The sequence below is a fragment of the Typopeltis vanoorti genome, chromosome 8 (genome assembly GCF_054136105.1).
Source record: "Typopeltis vanoorti isolate ZY-2024b chromosome 8, IOZ_Tvanoo_1.0, whole genome shotgun sequence".
NCBI classification, from domain to species: Eukaryota; Metazoa; Arthropoda; class Arachnida; order Uropygi; family Thelyphonidae; genus Typopeltis; species Typopeltis vanoorti.
In genome coordinates this window covers 56,890,561-56,904,826 of record NC_143556.1, presented here as the reverse complement: position 1 = coordinate 56,904,826, position 14,266 = coordinate 56,890,561, and the positions used below count along the sequence as shown (strand labels likewise).

The following is a 14,266-nucleotide window of genomic DNA, read 5'->3' as shown; positions in this document are numbered from 1 at the left end:
CAATTCTTTGGTATACATTTAAGTAAAGAATTACAAGCAATATCCTCAAATCTGGATTAATTTTTGATCGTTGTTCGTTCAGAAACCTTTTACTGTTGCCAAATTTTTCTCGACCACCACATTCGGTTACGCGACTCCATTTGGGATCGCTACCCACAGTTTAAGAAGCTCTGCTATAGACTCCTAAAGATAATACCATAATACAATAATATCATACACTGATCGATCCTATCACAAATTCTGAAGTAAGAAAAAGAATCAAGTCTATCTCTTTTTTATTATATTTTTTATCTGATCCATACACGAAAGGCCACAAGACCTATAGGACATTAGTGCCGTGTGTGGGCAAACTTTCGCCGGTCCAAGAGATAACATCATAAATAAGATTCTAAGGAAACAACTCATGTGGCTTGATCATATCAGCAGATCAAATGGTCTACCAATGCAAGTTCTTGAAGGACTTATTCCAGGAACTCGAAAAAGAAGCAGACATAGAATAAACTGTATAGACAATATACGAAAAAAATTGGATAGGTGCTTCCAATTATAGAACTGAAAGCAAAGTGTCAATCAAAGAGCGAGTGGAGGACTTCTGTCAGGAATATTTCCTGATGTTTACTCTACGATCTTTTGTGGACTATGGGATGAAGAAGAATGATAATTAAGTAAACAACGGTATTAAGGATGTTGTATAATTAATTTATTATATTATACTAATTTAGCGAAATACATTTTATACACTGTATACAAATACATTGAATGAGCATTTAAGAAAATATAATATAAGAAATGTGCCTCATTTAAAGCAAAAATAAGTTAATGTTAACTAAATTAAACCTCCCTAGATTAACGCCAGCATATTTTTTTGTGATGTGCCTGACTTATCTGATTCCATTCGTCGGGTCGGGACCAATGTGGCACGAGTCCGTTCATCATTTAGCAGAGTACTGCAGGGCGAATTGGTGGGTTAATCTACTCTACATGAATAACATCATTAGGCCTCAATACAGGGTAATTTTTTATTTAATCCGTACTTCGATTACTGATATTATTAAGAAAATTATTAGTATTATTCCTTTATTTAAAACTTCAATATACTTTTCAGTGTCTGCAGCATACTTGGTTTATCTCAGTGGACACTCAGCTTCATCTAATGTTCCTGCTGGTGTTGGTTCCTCTAATTAGGTAACGCAATGTGGTTTATCGTGAATATATAAAAATTGGCAATTTCTCTGAAGTTATGAACTGTCTTTACCAGGGGTTTAAAATCATTTTCATTAAGAGATCCCAAAATCTTAGGCACTGAGCGAAATTCAATCGAATTCAAAGAAAACTTTTATTTCAGTTGTTTACGTTTTTCCGTTTCACTCGATTTCAGTAAAACTAAAATCGAAATCAATGAATAATATTATTACAATCGTTTTGGAATTACTACCAAAGCAGCTAAAACTATGAAGCCAATGTATCTATTTCAGTAAACTGCTCGTGTGTTTTCTGGCAGGTCCCTTCTGAAAGTTTCCGAAAGGAAAATTCTGCATCCTTTGTGTGAGACCTTCAGTTGAATTCGCCTTCGTAGGCGAGATTCAAATCCAGATCCGAAGACCATCGCGATACCGACTGAGATTAATACAATAACAGAAGACTTCAGTAACAAACTCAGTAATAAACATTTGAGCAACATATGATGAAATCTCGCTTATTTAGCAAGAATATAATTAATTACCTTTCACATACTGCTAGATTAATGAAGTTAGCAGCACACTGAAGAATTTAATATGCAGGCAAAACTGCAACTTTATCACACTTTGTCGTCCTGGTTGGCCGAGTGTTGTACATGCTCTCCTAGCGATATGTTCGAAATCCCGTGGTAATCACGGATGTTTCTGATTATCTTGATGAGAAAATTCATCTTCCACCTAAATTGTATACAATTGTTATAAAAGATTGGGTAAGAAATGAAAATCCTTACCCCACCCAAATGACTAAAAATGGACAAAAATTGAGAACTCTTAGTATGGAAGAGCCACTTCGAAAAACTATCGAATAATTCATCAGCGAACTTCACTACAGGTGTTTTATCAGAAATAAATCCAAAAAGAACTTCCCATTATGTGTAACAATTATTACTCTACAAGCATTTGAAACTGCAAAAACCCAAAAGAACGAGAAATTACCTGGATTGGATGATATAAAAGCAGAGACTATTAAACATGGAGTAAAGAATCTTTGGAAACAACTGGTAAATATCTGTCATATAGGTCCAGCTACATCCAACAACCCATCATAATGGAGAGAAGGTATAATAATACCAACATCCAAAAAAGGTAATTACAAAGGAATCACATTACTTCCTACCACAATAAAACTGTATAGCAGGATGCTTCTAAACAGAATTGAGCTATATGTAACACCTCTTCTACTCAAAAGAAACAAGCGGGTTTCTTGAAAAATAGAAGATTATTGAACACATCCACAACCTTAGAAGGATCAAGAGATGATAAAACCTTCCCCTAATCTTAAACTTCATGGATTTTTCAAAATCCTTCGATTCAATCAACAGACGAAGGATGTTCAAAATTCTCAGTTATTACAGTGAACCCTTGAAAATAATCACCGCAATAGCAGAACGGTATCCGAATTATCACCCAAGAGTAATGATTAATTGATAGATGACTTGGGTCTTTTCTATTTCCATTGGAGTTCTTCAGGGAGGCTCTTTTCACCACATCAGTTTTATTGTTATCCTTGATTATGTATTCAGACATACAGAAAATGGGTGAGGATTAACTGTCGAAGATTCAGCAGGACAAACCCCACATAAGCAGTCTCTGTTTTGCAGATGATGTTGTACTGAGTGATGTGATTCTTACACTCAGACTGCCCAAGCTACCTAGATAATTTATGTAAAAATGCAGCACTGATTGAGTTGGCTGTCAAAGAAGTAAGTCCTAAACAACAGAAAGAATGAAATATTACTCTAATAAATGCTCAATAAATAAAATAATTAAATATAGAACTGGAAACTTAAATAAATCAAATAAAAGTTTAAATATATATTATTTCTATTTAAATAATTAGCAAATTATGAATATTAATTATAAATAAAAGCGACGCCATCGTAAATTAATAATGTTGAAAATTTAATAGATGCTGAAAAATAACTCAGAAATTATTGTTTGTTTTTTATAATAACTTATAATATGATAATTAAAATGTAGCTCGTCACCAACTTCATTTCTGAGCATAGGAAATCGAGAAAATAACATCGAATCTTATTATATGGCATATATTCACTGGTATTAGACTACTTTTACTTTTAGAGGTCATATTGTTCGGTAGAAACAAGCGCATTTTCAAGATTATGGCTTTACAGATGGGCTTAATTATTCTAGTATATTCTTTAGATATCTTTAATAATTCTATAAATCATTTGTCTGTCAACAATCGAAACTATGTGTTTAAGTGTAAAAGTTAGAAATGAATGTGGTAAAGAGAATCAATTAGTCTAAAGAATTTTAATTTTTTTAATTTGAAATCATAAATTTATTAATTAAAAAAAAAGCAATCTTTTGCCATGTCAAAACGTTCACAAATATCCATTCCCTTAGTGGGATTCTAACCAGTGACATATCGAAGAGTGAATATTTGTGAACGTTTTAACATGATAGATGATGTTTCTTCGTTTGCTGCGAGACCACCTAAATATTAACTGTCTGGTAGCTTAAAAAACGTTCCATTTGTCGATCATCTCTAGAGTAGGGAAATCAGATTTTATAGCCCCCGACCCATCCACTGTTTAGCACAACAGAATTTCGAATCTTTCACGGACGAAAGCTAATCAACGATGAAACGTGTGCTATCAGTGCCTTTTCATGATATCAAATCTGAATAGCAAATATTTAATTTTAAATATTTTAATCTAAATTTATTTATGCTTTTAATTATTTAACTATTTTAAAATTTTCAATATTTACATTTTGTCATTTATAGAGGTCACCGAGGACAGGCAATATTTATTGGTTTCGCTATTAATGCTTTATCCTTTTTGAGTATTTCACTTATTACCTGGTTCAAAGATTACCCACCAACTGAACTCTTTGCTCATCCTGATCCCGAGTAAGTATTTTGGAAATATCTTAGCAGCTGAAAACCTTTACATTGATATTCATCTATAGACTCCGTCTGTAGAATAACAAAAATAGATATAACAGTTATGTTTTATATTCTGTATTATGTATATATAATCAGATTTTCACCGATCAGTGTTTCACCATCGGTGTGTTAACTTCTTCAGGATTAATAAAACTCGAATCCCCGATTGAACCTCACACATATAATTGACAATTCAAGTCTTTTAGACTGTAACTCAAATGATACCTAAACACCCTATCAGACAGATTAGACAAGGTGATTTCCTTTACCTCTTAAGAATTTTCACATGAAAATATAGAAATCTATAGGAATCTGTTTTATCATTATATAATTGAGATTTCAGTGGTATCCATTAAATCGAATATTTCTTCTCCCGAAAAAACGTTTTTTGGCCATTCAAATGAATTAATTAATTTTCACTTAATAACAGTTCATTTGAAATAATGTATACACTATTTTGATATCTGATACACAATATTATATACTTTAAACTTTTCTAATTCATGACATATAATTTTAATAACAGAAAATGATATGTGTGTGTGTAACTGTAGGCTATTGGTAGGGCAAAAAAGATTACAAGAATTAAAAATTACTATTGGAAGCAAAAAAGATAAAATTGGACCTCTATCCAATGATGCAAAACTCGGAGACTTTGGTGAAAATAGTATCGATCTAAAGAATGGACATCTACTCTCTAGTTATGGTAACAATTCAAGATTCCAGTGAGGAATAATTGGCTTCTTCATTAACAGCTCCATAAAAGATAAAATACAAATGCAATCGATTCATAAAAGATAAAATAACTCTACCTTAAAATAATGTTATAAATTAAGAATTCTACAAGTTTATGCACCAATCTCAGACCACACAGAGGAAGAAACAGATGCATTTTATGAAACATTAGACCAACTGGTAAATAGCAATGATCCATTCTTTACGATCTTGAGGAGACTTCAATGCCAAAGTAGGTGTAAGAGATGCACATCTAGCAGCAAATAGAAAATGTGGACTAAGACAGAAGAATGAAAATGGAGAAAGATTGATAGAATTTGCTGAAAGCAGATTACAACACCATTGATCAAATATATGTAATAAGACGAATAATTTAAAAAAAAATGAATACCAAAAACCTTAGGTCTGGCATTCATTTTTACATTATGAATACTTTCTTCAAAAAAAAAAAAAGAATCAGAAATGGACATGGAGAAGTGTTTAATAAAATATATTATATTTTAATCGACAGAAAATATATTATTCAAGATACAGATGTAATAAAGAGTTTCAGTACAGGTAGTGACCACATATTAATGAGAGCAAAAATTGCCATCAACAAAAGATGGGAAAGACAGAAACTGATCAAAAGTAAAAGACCATCTACTAATTTACGAAATCTGAAAAAAAAGAGGTCTCGCAGAAAGAGAAAAGTAGAGTTTTATAATATTAATATGAATGAAGACTTGGATAAAAACTATCAAATAATAACTGAGACCCAACTAAATAATGCCAAAGATATGGGTGGAATTGACCAAAAGAAGGATAAAAGAAAATTGTTTAATGAAACCCTTACATATTCTCAGAAAGAGAAGAGAAATGAAAAGAGATCTACACATGAGAAATAGAATAGAATTCTCGCAACTTTGTAAAACAGTAATAAAAATTATGACACAAGAAATTAGAAACTTTAGGACAAGGAGAATTTTAATTACAATAGAAAACAATGAGTCTAAAAGGAGTGAGAAGAGAGTTGTCCATAGAGCAAAATAAATATAACCGTTAAAGATGAAAATGAATTACTAATTAAAAAAAAAGAACAGATCATAAGAAGAATAGAATTCTTTTCTGCATGATTCCCAAGATTTAAACCAATGCAAAAACAAAAATGTAATATTTCAAATGGAAGAGGAAGAAATATGTCTTAATGTTTTGAAAAACGTTATGCAATGGGTAACATGAGTAATATAAAGACACCAGGTGATCACGACCACTAAACGTTCTGAAAGCAGGTAGTGTTCCAGTCATGACTATGTTAAGTAAATTTTATACACCATACTTAAGACAGAAGAAAATACCAGAGAGTTGGAACAATGCTGCCCTTATTATATTTTTTAAAAGAAAGATGGAGAAGATATTAAAACTTACCAACCTATCAGTCTCCTTTCAACAATATACAATTTTTTACAAAAATCATTAGCAACAGAATACAAAGCAGGCTGAATTTTGATAACTTCCAGAACAAGCAGGATTCAGAAAACATCACAATGCCATTGATCATATATATGTCATAAGAAAAATAATTGAAAAAACTCTTAGCTCTGGCATTCATTGATTTTGAAAAGGAATTTGATTCAATCTCAACATTAACTAATTTAGAATCCCTTGAAAATCAAGTAATTGAGAATCTTACATTGATATACTTTGTCACATATATAAAAATTCAACTGAATCTTTACAATCAGGAATAGATATGAAATTTCCTATAAAAAAGGAAGTTAGACACATATATTAATACAGCAGTAGTCCCAGAAGAAATTTTTAAAAACCTGGATTGGAAAAATATAGGAATTATAGTAAAAGAGAAAGAACTAAATCATCTACGATTTGCAGATGACATTGTTATTTTAGGAAACTCTGCAGAAGAACTTCAACAAATGATCAACGAATCAAATGCAGGGTGTAAAAAGAAAGGATTAAATATAAACAAGGACAAAACAAACAATAATGTATAATGAATACATCACCAAAATCATCTACAAATGGAACAACAGGAAGGGTTACTATATCTAGTAACCTCCTATATTTATCCAGGAACCGAAGGCTATCCAATCAAGTAGAATTCAACTTGGTTGGATAGCCTTCGGAAAACACGTGAAGTACTAAAAAAAAAAAAGAAAAAAGAAAAATATCCCAATCTGCCTTTAAAGAAAAATATTCTACAGTTATATACCTCCAGTCGTCATGGCATATGTTAGTAAAATATAAACTTTGACAAAAAATTGACCAACAAGTTGAAGATTACTCAGAAGGAAAAAGGAAAGATCATTACTCAGTATTACTATTCTACAGAGATAGAAAGCGCAATATTGATTATTGGTTCAGAGCTCAGACTAGGGTTGAGAGACATTATGACAGGACAGTCATTAAAAGATCCAAATGGCAAGGCAGGTCGTATTGTAACATTGAAACAATGAACAAAGCTGATATCAGAATGATATCCTAGAGATGGAAAAAACAGCTGCAGGAAGACTGAAGAGACGGTGGGAGGATGAGATGGCAGAAACTCAGTGGCATAGAAAGGCTCAAGATGGGAATGAGTGGAGAAGTTTGAAGAAGGCCTTCGTTCAGCAGTGGAAGAAAATGGCTGATTATGAAGTAAGAAATTATTCACACGCTAGCCCATATGAATTTATTTTATTATTATTATACATTTATATAATGCATTTATTATCGTACAGAATATTTCATAATATTCTATAATAATATTATAATACACAATAAAATAATAATAATTTCAAGTTTTTCTTTTAAGTTCATTAATATTTTTTTCGCACTGAATTGTGTTTCTCGCATCAGAGCAAGAATGGAAATGAAAAGAGACATTTATTTCCGACCTCAATCTCATGCAGGAGCTTATACAGCTGGACTTATACTTGGATATATAGTAACAAGACATTCGATACTTAAGTTAGTTCCGGTAAGTGTTCTATTTGTGTATGATCATAGAGCATAACTCTCTCTTCTTATGAGCTTCTTCGTAACAATTTTTCTTACATTCTGTGCCTCTTCTTTTCAACTGAATGAGAGTTGAGTTTCATACGGTGGTACATGAGTTTTTCTTCCTGGAAACTCGGATGCTTCACTTGCGAAACAGAAAAAAGAAAATTCTGCCTGAAAAACAGGTAGAACAAATTCTTTTTTACTGCAGAACACACCCAATTAATAAACACAGACCTCAAAATTTCAGTTGCTTTCATCATAATTGTAACCAACCCCTATCTTTGTTTCTAATCGTTGAGATAATGAACAAATAAATAAAAAAGTAAACAAAAAATACTGATTTCTCAAAGAAGAGTTACAAAATTCCGTTATTAATTCTATTATTCCTAAAGCTAAAATCTAAAATATAAATAAACTTAGTGCTTTGTTTATTATTTGAAGTGCTAATATTAATTTTTAATGATTATATTTTTAGCTAGCCCAGAAGTTTGCATGGCTTATATCTCTATTATGTTTATGTGGTCCCCTTTTTGGAGTGTACAGCTGGAACAATGGAAATATTTCTAGTCCTCAAATAGCTGTTCTCTATGCTTCATTACACAGAACAGTGTGGGGTATTGGAATAGCTTTATTAACATACCTTTGTATTATAAATCATGATGGTAAGTGAAAAATACTTCTATTTGTTAATTGCGACCGCATGATTAGCAATTCTTTGTATGACTAAATATCCAATAAAGTAGTGCTCGTATTACTTCGCGTTACTTGAATCTTTCTGGCATCCGATAAATTAATAGATATAAATGAAATGAGCAGAATACACTCAAAATACACGGAGAACAACTTAGTGTATTTTGAGTTAATGTTTTATCAAGAATATAAGAGAAAGTAATTCCTGGAATACCTTTTCCTTTTGTAGGAGAAAGTGCTCTCTTCCAACTTCCTCCTTTTATTTTTTTTTATAAAAAATTGATGATAAACATTTACATTTAGAACCAAAATCCAGCAATTGTATTATTAAACGGTTTCTCCAAAACCAACAACAAATTGCTGAATATCTAAGTGGAACTTTTGCAACAACTAATTAGAAAAATACAAAATTTGAAGATCCTTAAGTCCTTAAAAGGACTGGCTTAAAGGGGCGAAGCAAGAATGCTTTTCATATTCCCAGTTATCTGTAGAGGACAGTGTAGGGATAAGGTGTTATTGAGCTCTGATCGTGGCAGGAGAGTAACAGCAATATAAAGCTCTGATCATGGCAGGAGGGTAACAGCAATAGCCGAGCCTCAGTTAGAACTTCATTGGCTACAGCATTGCCATCCATTACCCTCCAAGGGTATTAATCACCGCATCTCATAGTCGATTCTCACATTTGAAAATCCTTATAGTCCTTATAAGGACTGGCTTAAAGGGGCGAAGCAAGAATGTTTTTCATCTTCCCCGTTATCTGTAAAGGACAGTGTAGGGATAAGGTGTTATTGAGCTATAAAAACTCTGATCATGGCAGGAGGGTAACACCAATAGCCGAGCCTCAGTTAGACCTTCATTAGATACAGCATTTGCTATTCATTAGCTCTAGATTTGGCGCCTAGTTGAGATGGTGCCATTTATTTTTATCTGCATGTATCTGTCAGTGAGGTATGATTTTATTAGACAGGTAAGGTTTGTTGGAATTTTGGCCTGTATGAGTTTGTAGGGTAATCCTTGTTCTCCTGAGAGCAGGAATGCCTTGGGTCTTTTATGTTTGTGATAGTCATGTTCACTATAACTGGAAGCTTGTCTGATTAATGGGTTGGGATGAGAGTGTGCCTTGCTGAAGAACTTTTCCGCATGATCATGAAGGAGAGAATGTATGTCTGGGGTTCCGGTTTCTCTGCGGATCTGCGTGTTTCAGACGAACCATGGGGCGTCCAAGATCAACCGCAGGCATTTGTTTTTTATCCTCTGCAGTTTCAGGATGTTAGATTTGGATGTGTGACTCCATGTTGGGGAGGCATATATTATTACTGGTCATACCACCATCTGATATAGTAACAGCTTGTTGCGTCTACCCGATTTTCTCTTGCGGGTGATCAGGGGATAGAGTTTGGCTGTGGTTCTGGATGTCTTTGTGCCTATGAGCTGGATGTGGCTGTTGAAATTTAGCTTTTTCTCTAGCTGTACTCCAAGGTATTTGGTTTCTGTCTGCCATGGTATCTTTTTTACGAGGAGTTGAGTGTCATCTTGGATGAAGGCTTTTAGTCTGGTGAATAGTATACCTGAGCTTTTGACGGGGTTTACTTGTATCCTCCAGTCCGAGAACCATTTCTCTAGCTTTATGATGGTGTCCTGGAGACGACTGATCGCCAGGTGTGGGCGGAGAGATCTTGTCATTATGGCTGTGTCATCAGCGCATAGGGCTGTGATGGTAGTCCACAGGTTCTGTGGAATGTCTGCCACGTAGATTGTGAAAAGTAAAGGAGCCAACAGGGATCTCTGTGGTACTCCTACCAGGATTTGGCGCCTAGTTGAGATGGTGCCATTTATTTTTATCTGCATGTATCTGTCAGTGAGGTATGATTTTATTAGACAGGTAAGGTTTGTTGGAATGTTGGCCTGTATGAGTTTGTAGGGTAATCCTTGATGCTATACCTTGTCAAAGGCCTTGCAATATCGAAAGACTGCAGTTGTATGAAGGTTCCAGTTGCATCCTTGAGTGATATGCTCCACTAGTCGGTGTATTTATTGCAGTGTGCTGTGTACACGGTGGAAGCCAAATTGTTCGTTTGGAATTATTCCTAATTGGGCTGATTTTTCTTGTAGTCTTGAGAGGATGATATTTTCAGCAATCTTTCCTAGGTTGGAAAGCAGGCTTTTCCGACGGTAGCTTTGCGGGAGTTGTGGAATGTTTCCTGGCTTTTTTATTGGTATGATGTCGGCTGTTTTCCATGCAGTTGGGAAGTGTTGTATCCTTAGTATTGCATTGGTTATGTTAACCAGGTGCACGATAACCTTTCGAGGAAGTTGTTTGTAATTCCATCTGGAATTGGAGCTTTTTTGTTGTTTAGATGTTTTATGATGTTGGTTGTTTCCATTGGAGTAGTGAGAGTGATGCTGTCTGGTTTGTCTGTGGTCTGTCTTCAGGTACGCTTGACCTGCTGGTGGATTTTATATGTGGGTGATGTTTATGTTGTCATATGATGGGCTGCATTGTTTTTCTAGGTTTCCTGCTATTGCTTCTGCTTTTTCTGTATCAGTATGCGCAGTTTAAGAGCCTTATAGTCCTTATAAGGACTATAAGGGGTGAAGCAAAAATGTTTTTCATCTTCCCCGTTATCTGTAGAGGACAGTGTAAGGATAAGGTGTTATCGAGCTATTAAAGCTCTGATCATGGCAGGAGGGTAACAACAATAGCCGAATCTCAGTGAGAACTTCATTGGCTACAGCATTGCCATCCATTACCCTCCAAAGGTATTAATCATTGATCACCGCATCTCACGGTCGATTCCATATTCTCTCTCCTCCAAGTTTAAGAGCTTAAAGTTCTTAAAGGAACTGGGTGATGGACTGAGTCCTTGACTCTTTATCCCGTCATCTGAATGAAGAGCATCTGTGTGGATGGGGTGTTATTGTGGATGGAGTGTTATTGAAAGTTCTAGTCATGGCTGGGTAGCGGCAATAGCCGAGCCTCAGTTAAAACTTCATTGCCATCCGCTACTGAGTCCTTATAAAGATAAGGCTCAGTTTAAGAGCCTTATCCTTATAAGGACTGGCTTAAAGGGGCGAAGCAAGAATACTTTTCATCTTCCCCGTTATCTGTAGAGGACAGTGTAGGGATAAGGTGTTATTGAGCTATTAAAGCTCTGATCATGGCAGGAGGGTAACAGCAATATCCTAGCCTCAGTTAGAACGTCATTGGCTACAGTATTGCCATCCATTACCCTCCAAGGGTATATCTTATTGTTCACTCCAGTTTAAGAGCCTTATGAGGACTGGCTTAAAGGGGCGAAGCAAGAATGCTTTTCGTCTTTCCCGTTATCTGTAGAGGACAGTGTAGAGATAAGGTGTTATTGAGCTATTAAAGCTCTGATCATGGCAGGAGGGTAACAGCAATAGCCGTGCCCCAGTGAGTTGCCCAGTTTAAGAGCATTAGTAGTCCTTATAAGGACTGGCTTAAAGTGGCGAAGCAAGAATGCATTTCATTATCCCCGTTATCTGTAGAGGACAGTGTAGGGATAAAGTGTTATTGAGCTATAAAAAGCTCTGATCATGGCAGGAGGGTAACACCAATAGCCAAGCCTCGGTTAGAACTTCATTAGCTACAGCATTGCCATCCATTAACCTCCAAGGGTATTGGATTGATGAATCAATCACCGACTTTTTAAGTAAAGGTGAAATCTCAAAAAATCGGACGATCTCTAGGCCACTCCATAGTGTAGTGGGCGAAAGACCGTCCATATCTCAGCGTTGGTTCCACTCCGTGACGTGCTCCCCGACCATCGAGCAGAACCGCTCAAATTCCGAAGAAAATCATTCACGGACAAAGCCCCTCAACGGGCCGTGCCGGAGAACACTTTCCCCGGAGTCTCAAATTGCTCCCTTAAGGCAAAAACCTTAAGAGAGCGTACTCAAAGCTCTCGAATCTCAACGCGGGTAATAGAAACAACCGAACCTCAGTTAGAACTTCATTGGCTACAGCATTGCCATCCATTACCCTCCAAGGGTATTAATCAATCACCGCATCTCACTGTCGATTGATTCCTCTCCACACCTCAACACCTCAATATATCTCACGGTTGGAGAACATTTATCGTAATCATCATATAGAAGTAACTAAAAGGTGTCTTTCCTTATTTTTAAAATACTATAGCTTAGGGAAAGACATTAAAGTATTTCTCCTAAATTAGAATAAAAATTAAATATTTTAAGAAATTATATTATTAATTTAATCTTTTATCGAATTATAAGCATACAACATTTATTGAAGTCGCATAAATGGGAACCAGACCTTCTTTAATTTTGTATTTAGGCGTTGCCAAAGAAATCTTGGAGAGGGAAGTGGTCATGTAAACGATCGTATCGAACATATTTAGAGTAAAGGGATTCGTGAAAAATCATTTGTAAAAATTATTTCTATACAAGGAAGTATAAATACTTCCTTGTATAGAAATATACAAGGAAGTATTTATACAGAATCAGTCACACCGTTGTAAACACTCGTATCTCAGCTTGTATAATCTGCAGTAATTTTATCTCTAAAATGTCTTTAAATACTACACTGTTGTATATAATAAACGCAACAAACAGATGGGGAAATAATACTATTTATTAAGCATATATCCGCATTGAAAATCAAGTTTGTACAGCAGGTTGTTTAGCAAAAATTTGTAATCAACGACTATTGAAAACAATTTTCTTTTCATACCTGTTAAATAAAAATAATTTCATTATAATTATTCCAATCAAGAATACTTTGTCTATCAATTTCATTTTAATGACATTGATAACAATGGAAATATTGTAGCTTTCATTAAAATAAACATCGTCCATTTTAAGAAGTAAATATAGTTATTATTCAAGGCAAGCACCTATTGTACAGTTTCTAGCAGACGTTTGTAGCCTTTCAAATGAAAACAAAAGTTTTAACAATGTGTTGCATTGATTAATGACAACTACTCGGGACTTTTTCACACAAAATTATACCTATTGTACCTTACATTCAAGTTTTTCAAGGTAACTAAACCAAGTAGGAAATTTATTCAAGGATAAAATAATTCTCTAAGATGTTTTGAAAAATAAAAAATAAAATGAAAATTAGATTAGCGTGTTTCAAACAAACGAATCTAATTTTCGTTTAATTTTTTCACTAGCGATCCTTATAGAAATTTCTATATTGTGCTTGTATTCCGCAATGTCTCTGTATTTGAAATGTTATTTCTTCTTTTCATTATTTCAGGATTTGTAAATACATTTCTCACTTGGAAAGCATTCATACCCATCAGCCGGCTGACGTATTTAGCCTTTCTAATACATCCTCATGTGCAGTGGATCTACACAGGATTGACAAGAGAAAGAATTTATTACAGCCCTTATATGATGGTAATTAAAAAATTTTATGACACAACAAAGTAGCAAATATTTCTCTTCCTTTCTCTCTTTCGTGTGTGTGTGTGTGTGTGTGTGTGTGTGTGTGTGTGTGTGTGTGTGTGTGTGTGTGTGTGTGTGTGTGTGTGTGTGCGTGCGTGCGTGCGTGCGCGTGCGCGAAAGAAAAAAAAACCAGATTCTGGAGAAAATGTGCATCTATTTGTGAGATTGGCTAAGAATTAATAACAATTAATTAATTAAAAGAAGATATTTTTTATGTATAGACGACCTTGCTGTCGACCCGCAGAAGATCACGAAGAGTACTACCATAGAA

The 14,266-nt window shown here is 34.5% G+C and overlaps 1 protein-coding gene across 1 annotated transcript in view; it reads left to right on the top strand.

The window, feature by feature from the left end:
- LOC150104013 (nose resistant to fluoxetine protein 6-like) overlaps positions 1–13,980 on the top strand; it is a 41,804-nt gene extending 27,824 nt beyond the window's left edge. Inside the window, exons 8-12 of the mRNA XM_090396380.1 lie at positions 846–944; positions 3,991–4,116; positions 7,726–7,846; positions 8,345–8,531; positions 13,805–13,980. Of these exons, the coding sequence (XP_090252506.1) occupies positions 846–944; positions 3,991–4,116; positions 7,726–7,846; positions 8,345–8,531; positions 13,805–13,980 (709 nt within the window). The remainder of the gene's footprint in view (positions 1–845; positions 945–3,990; positions 4,117–7,725; positions 7,847–8,344; positions 8,532–13,804) is intronic.
- Positions 13,981–14,266: the final 286 nt, after the last annotated feature.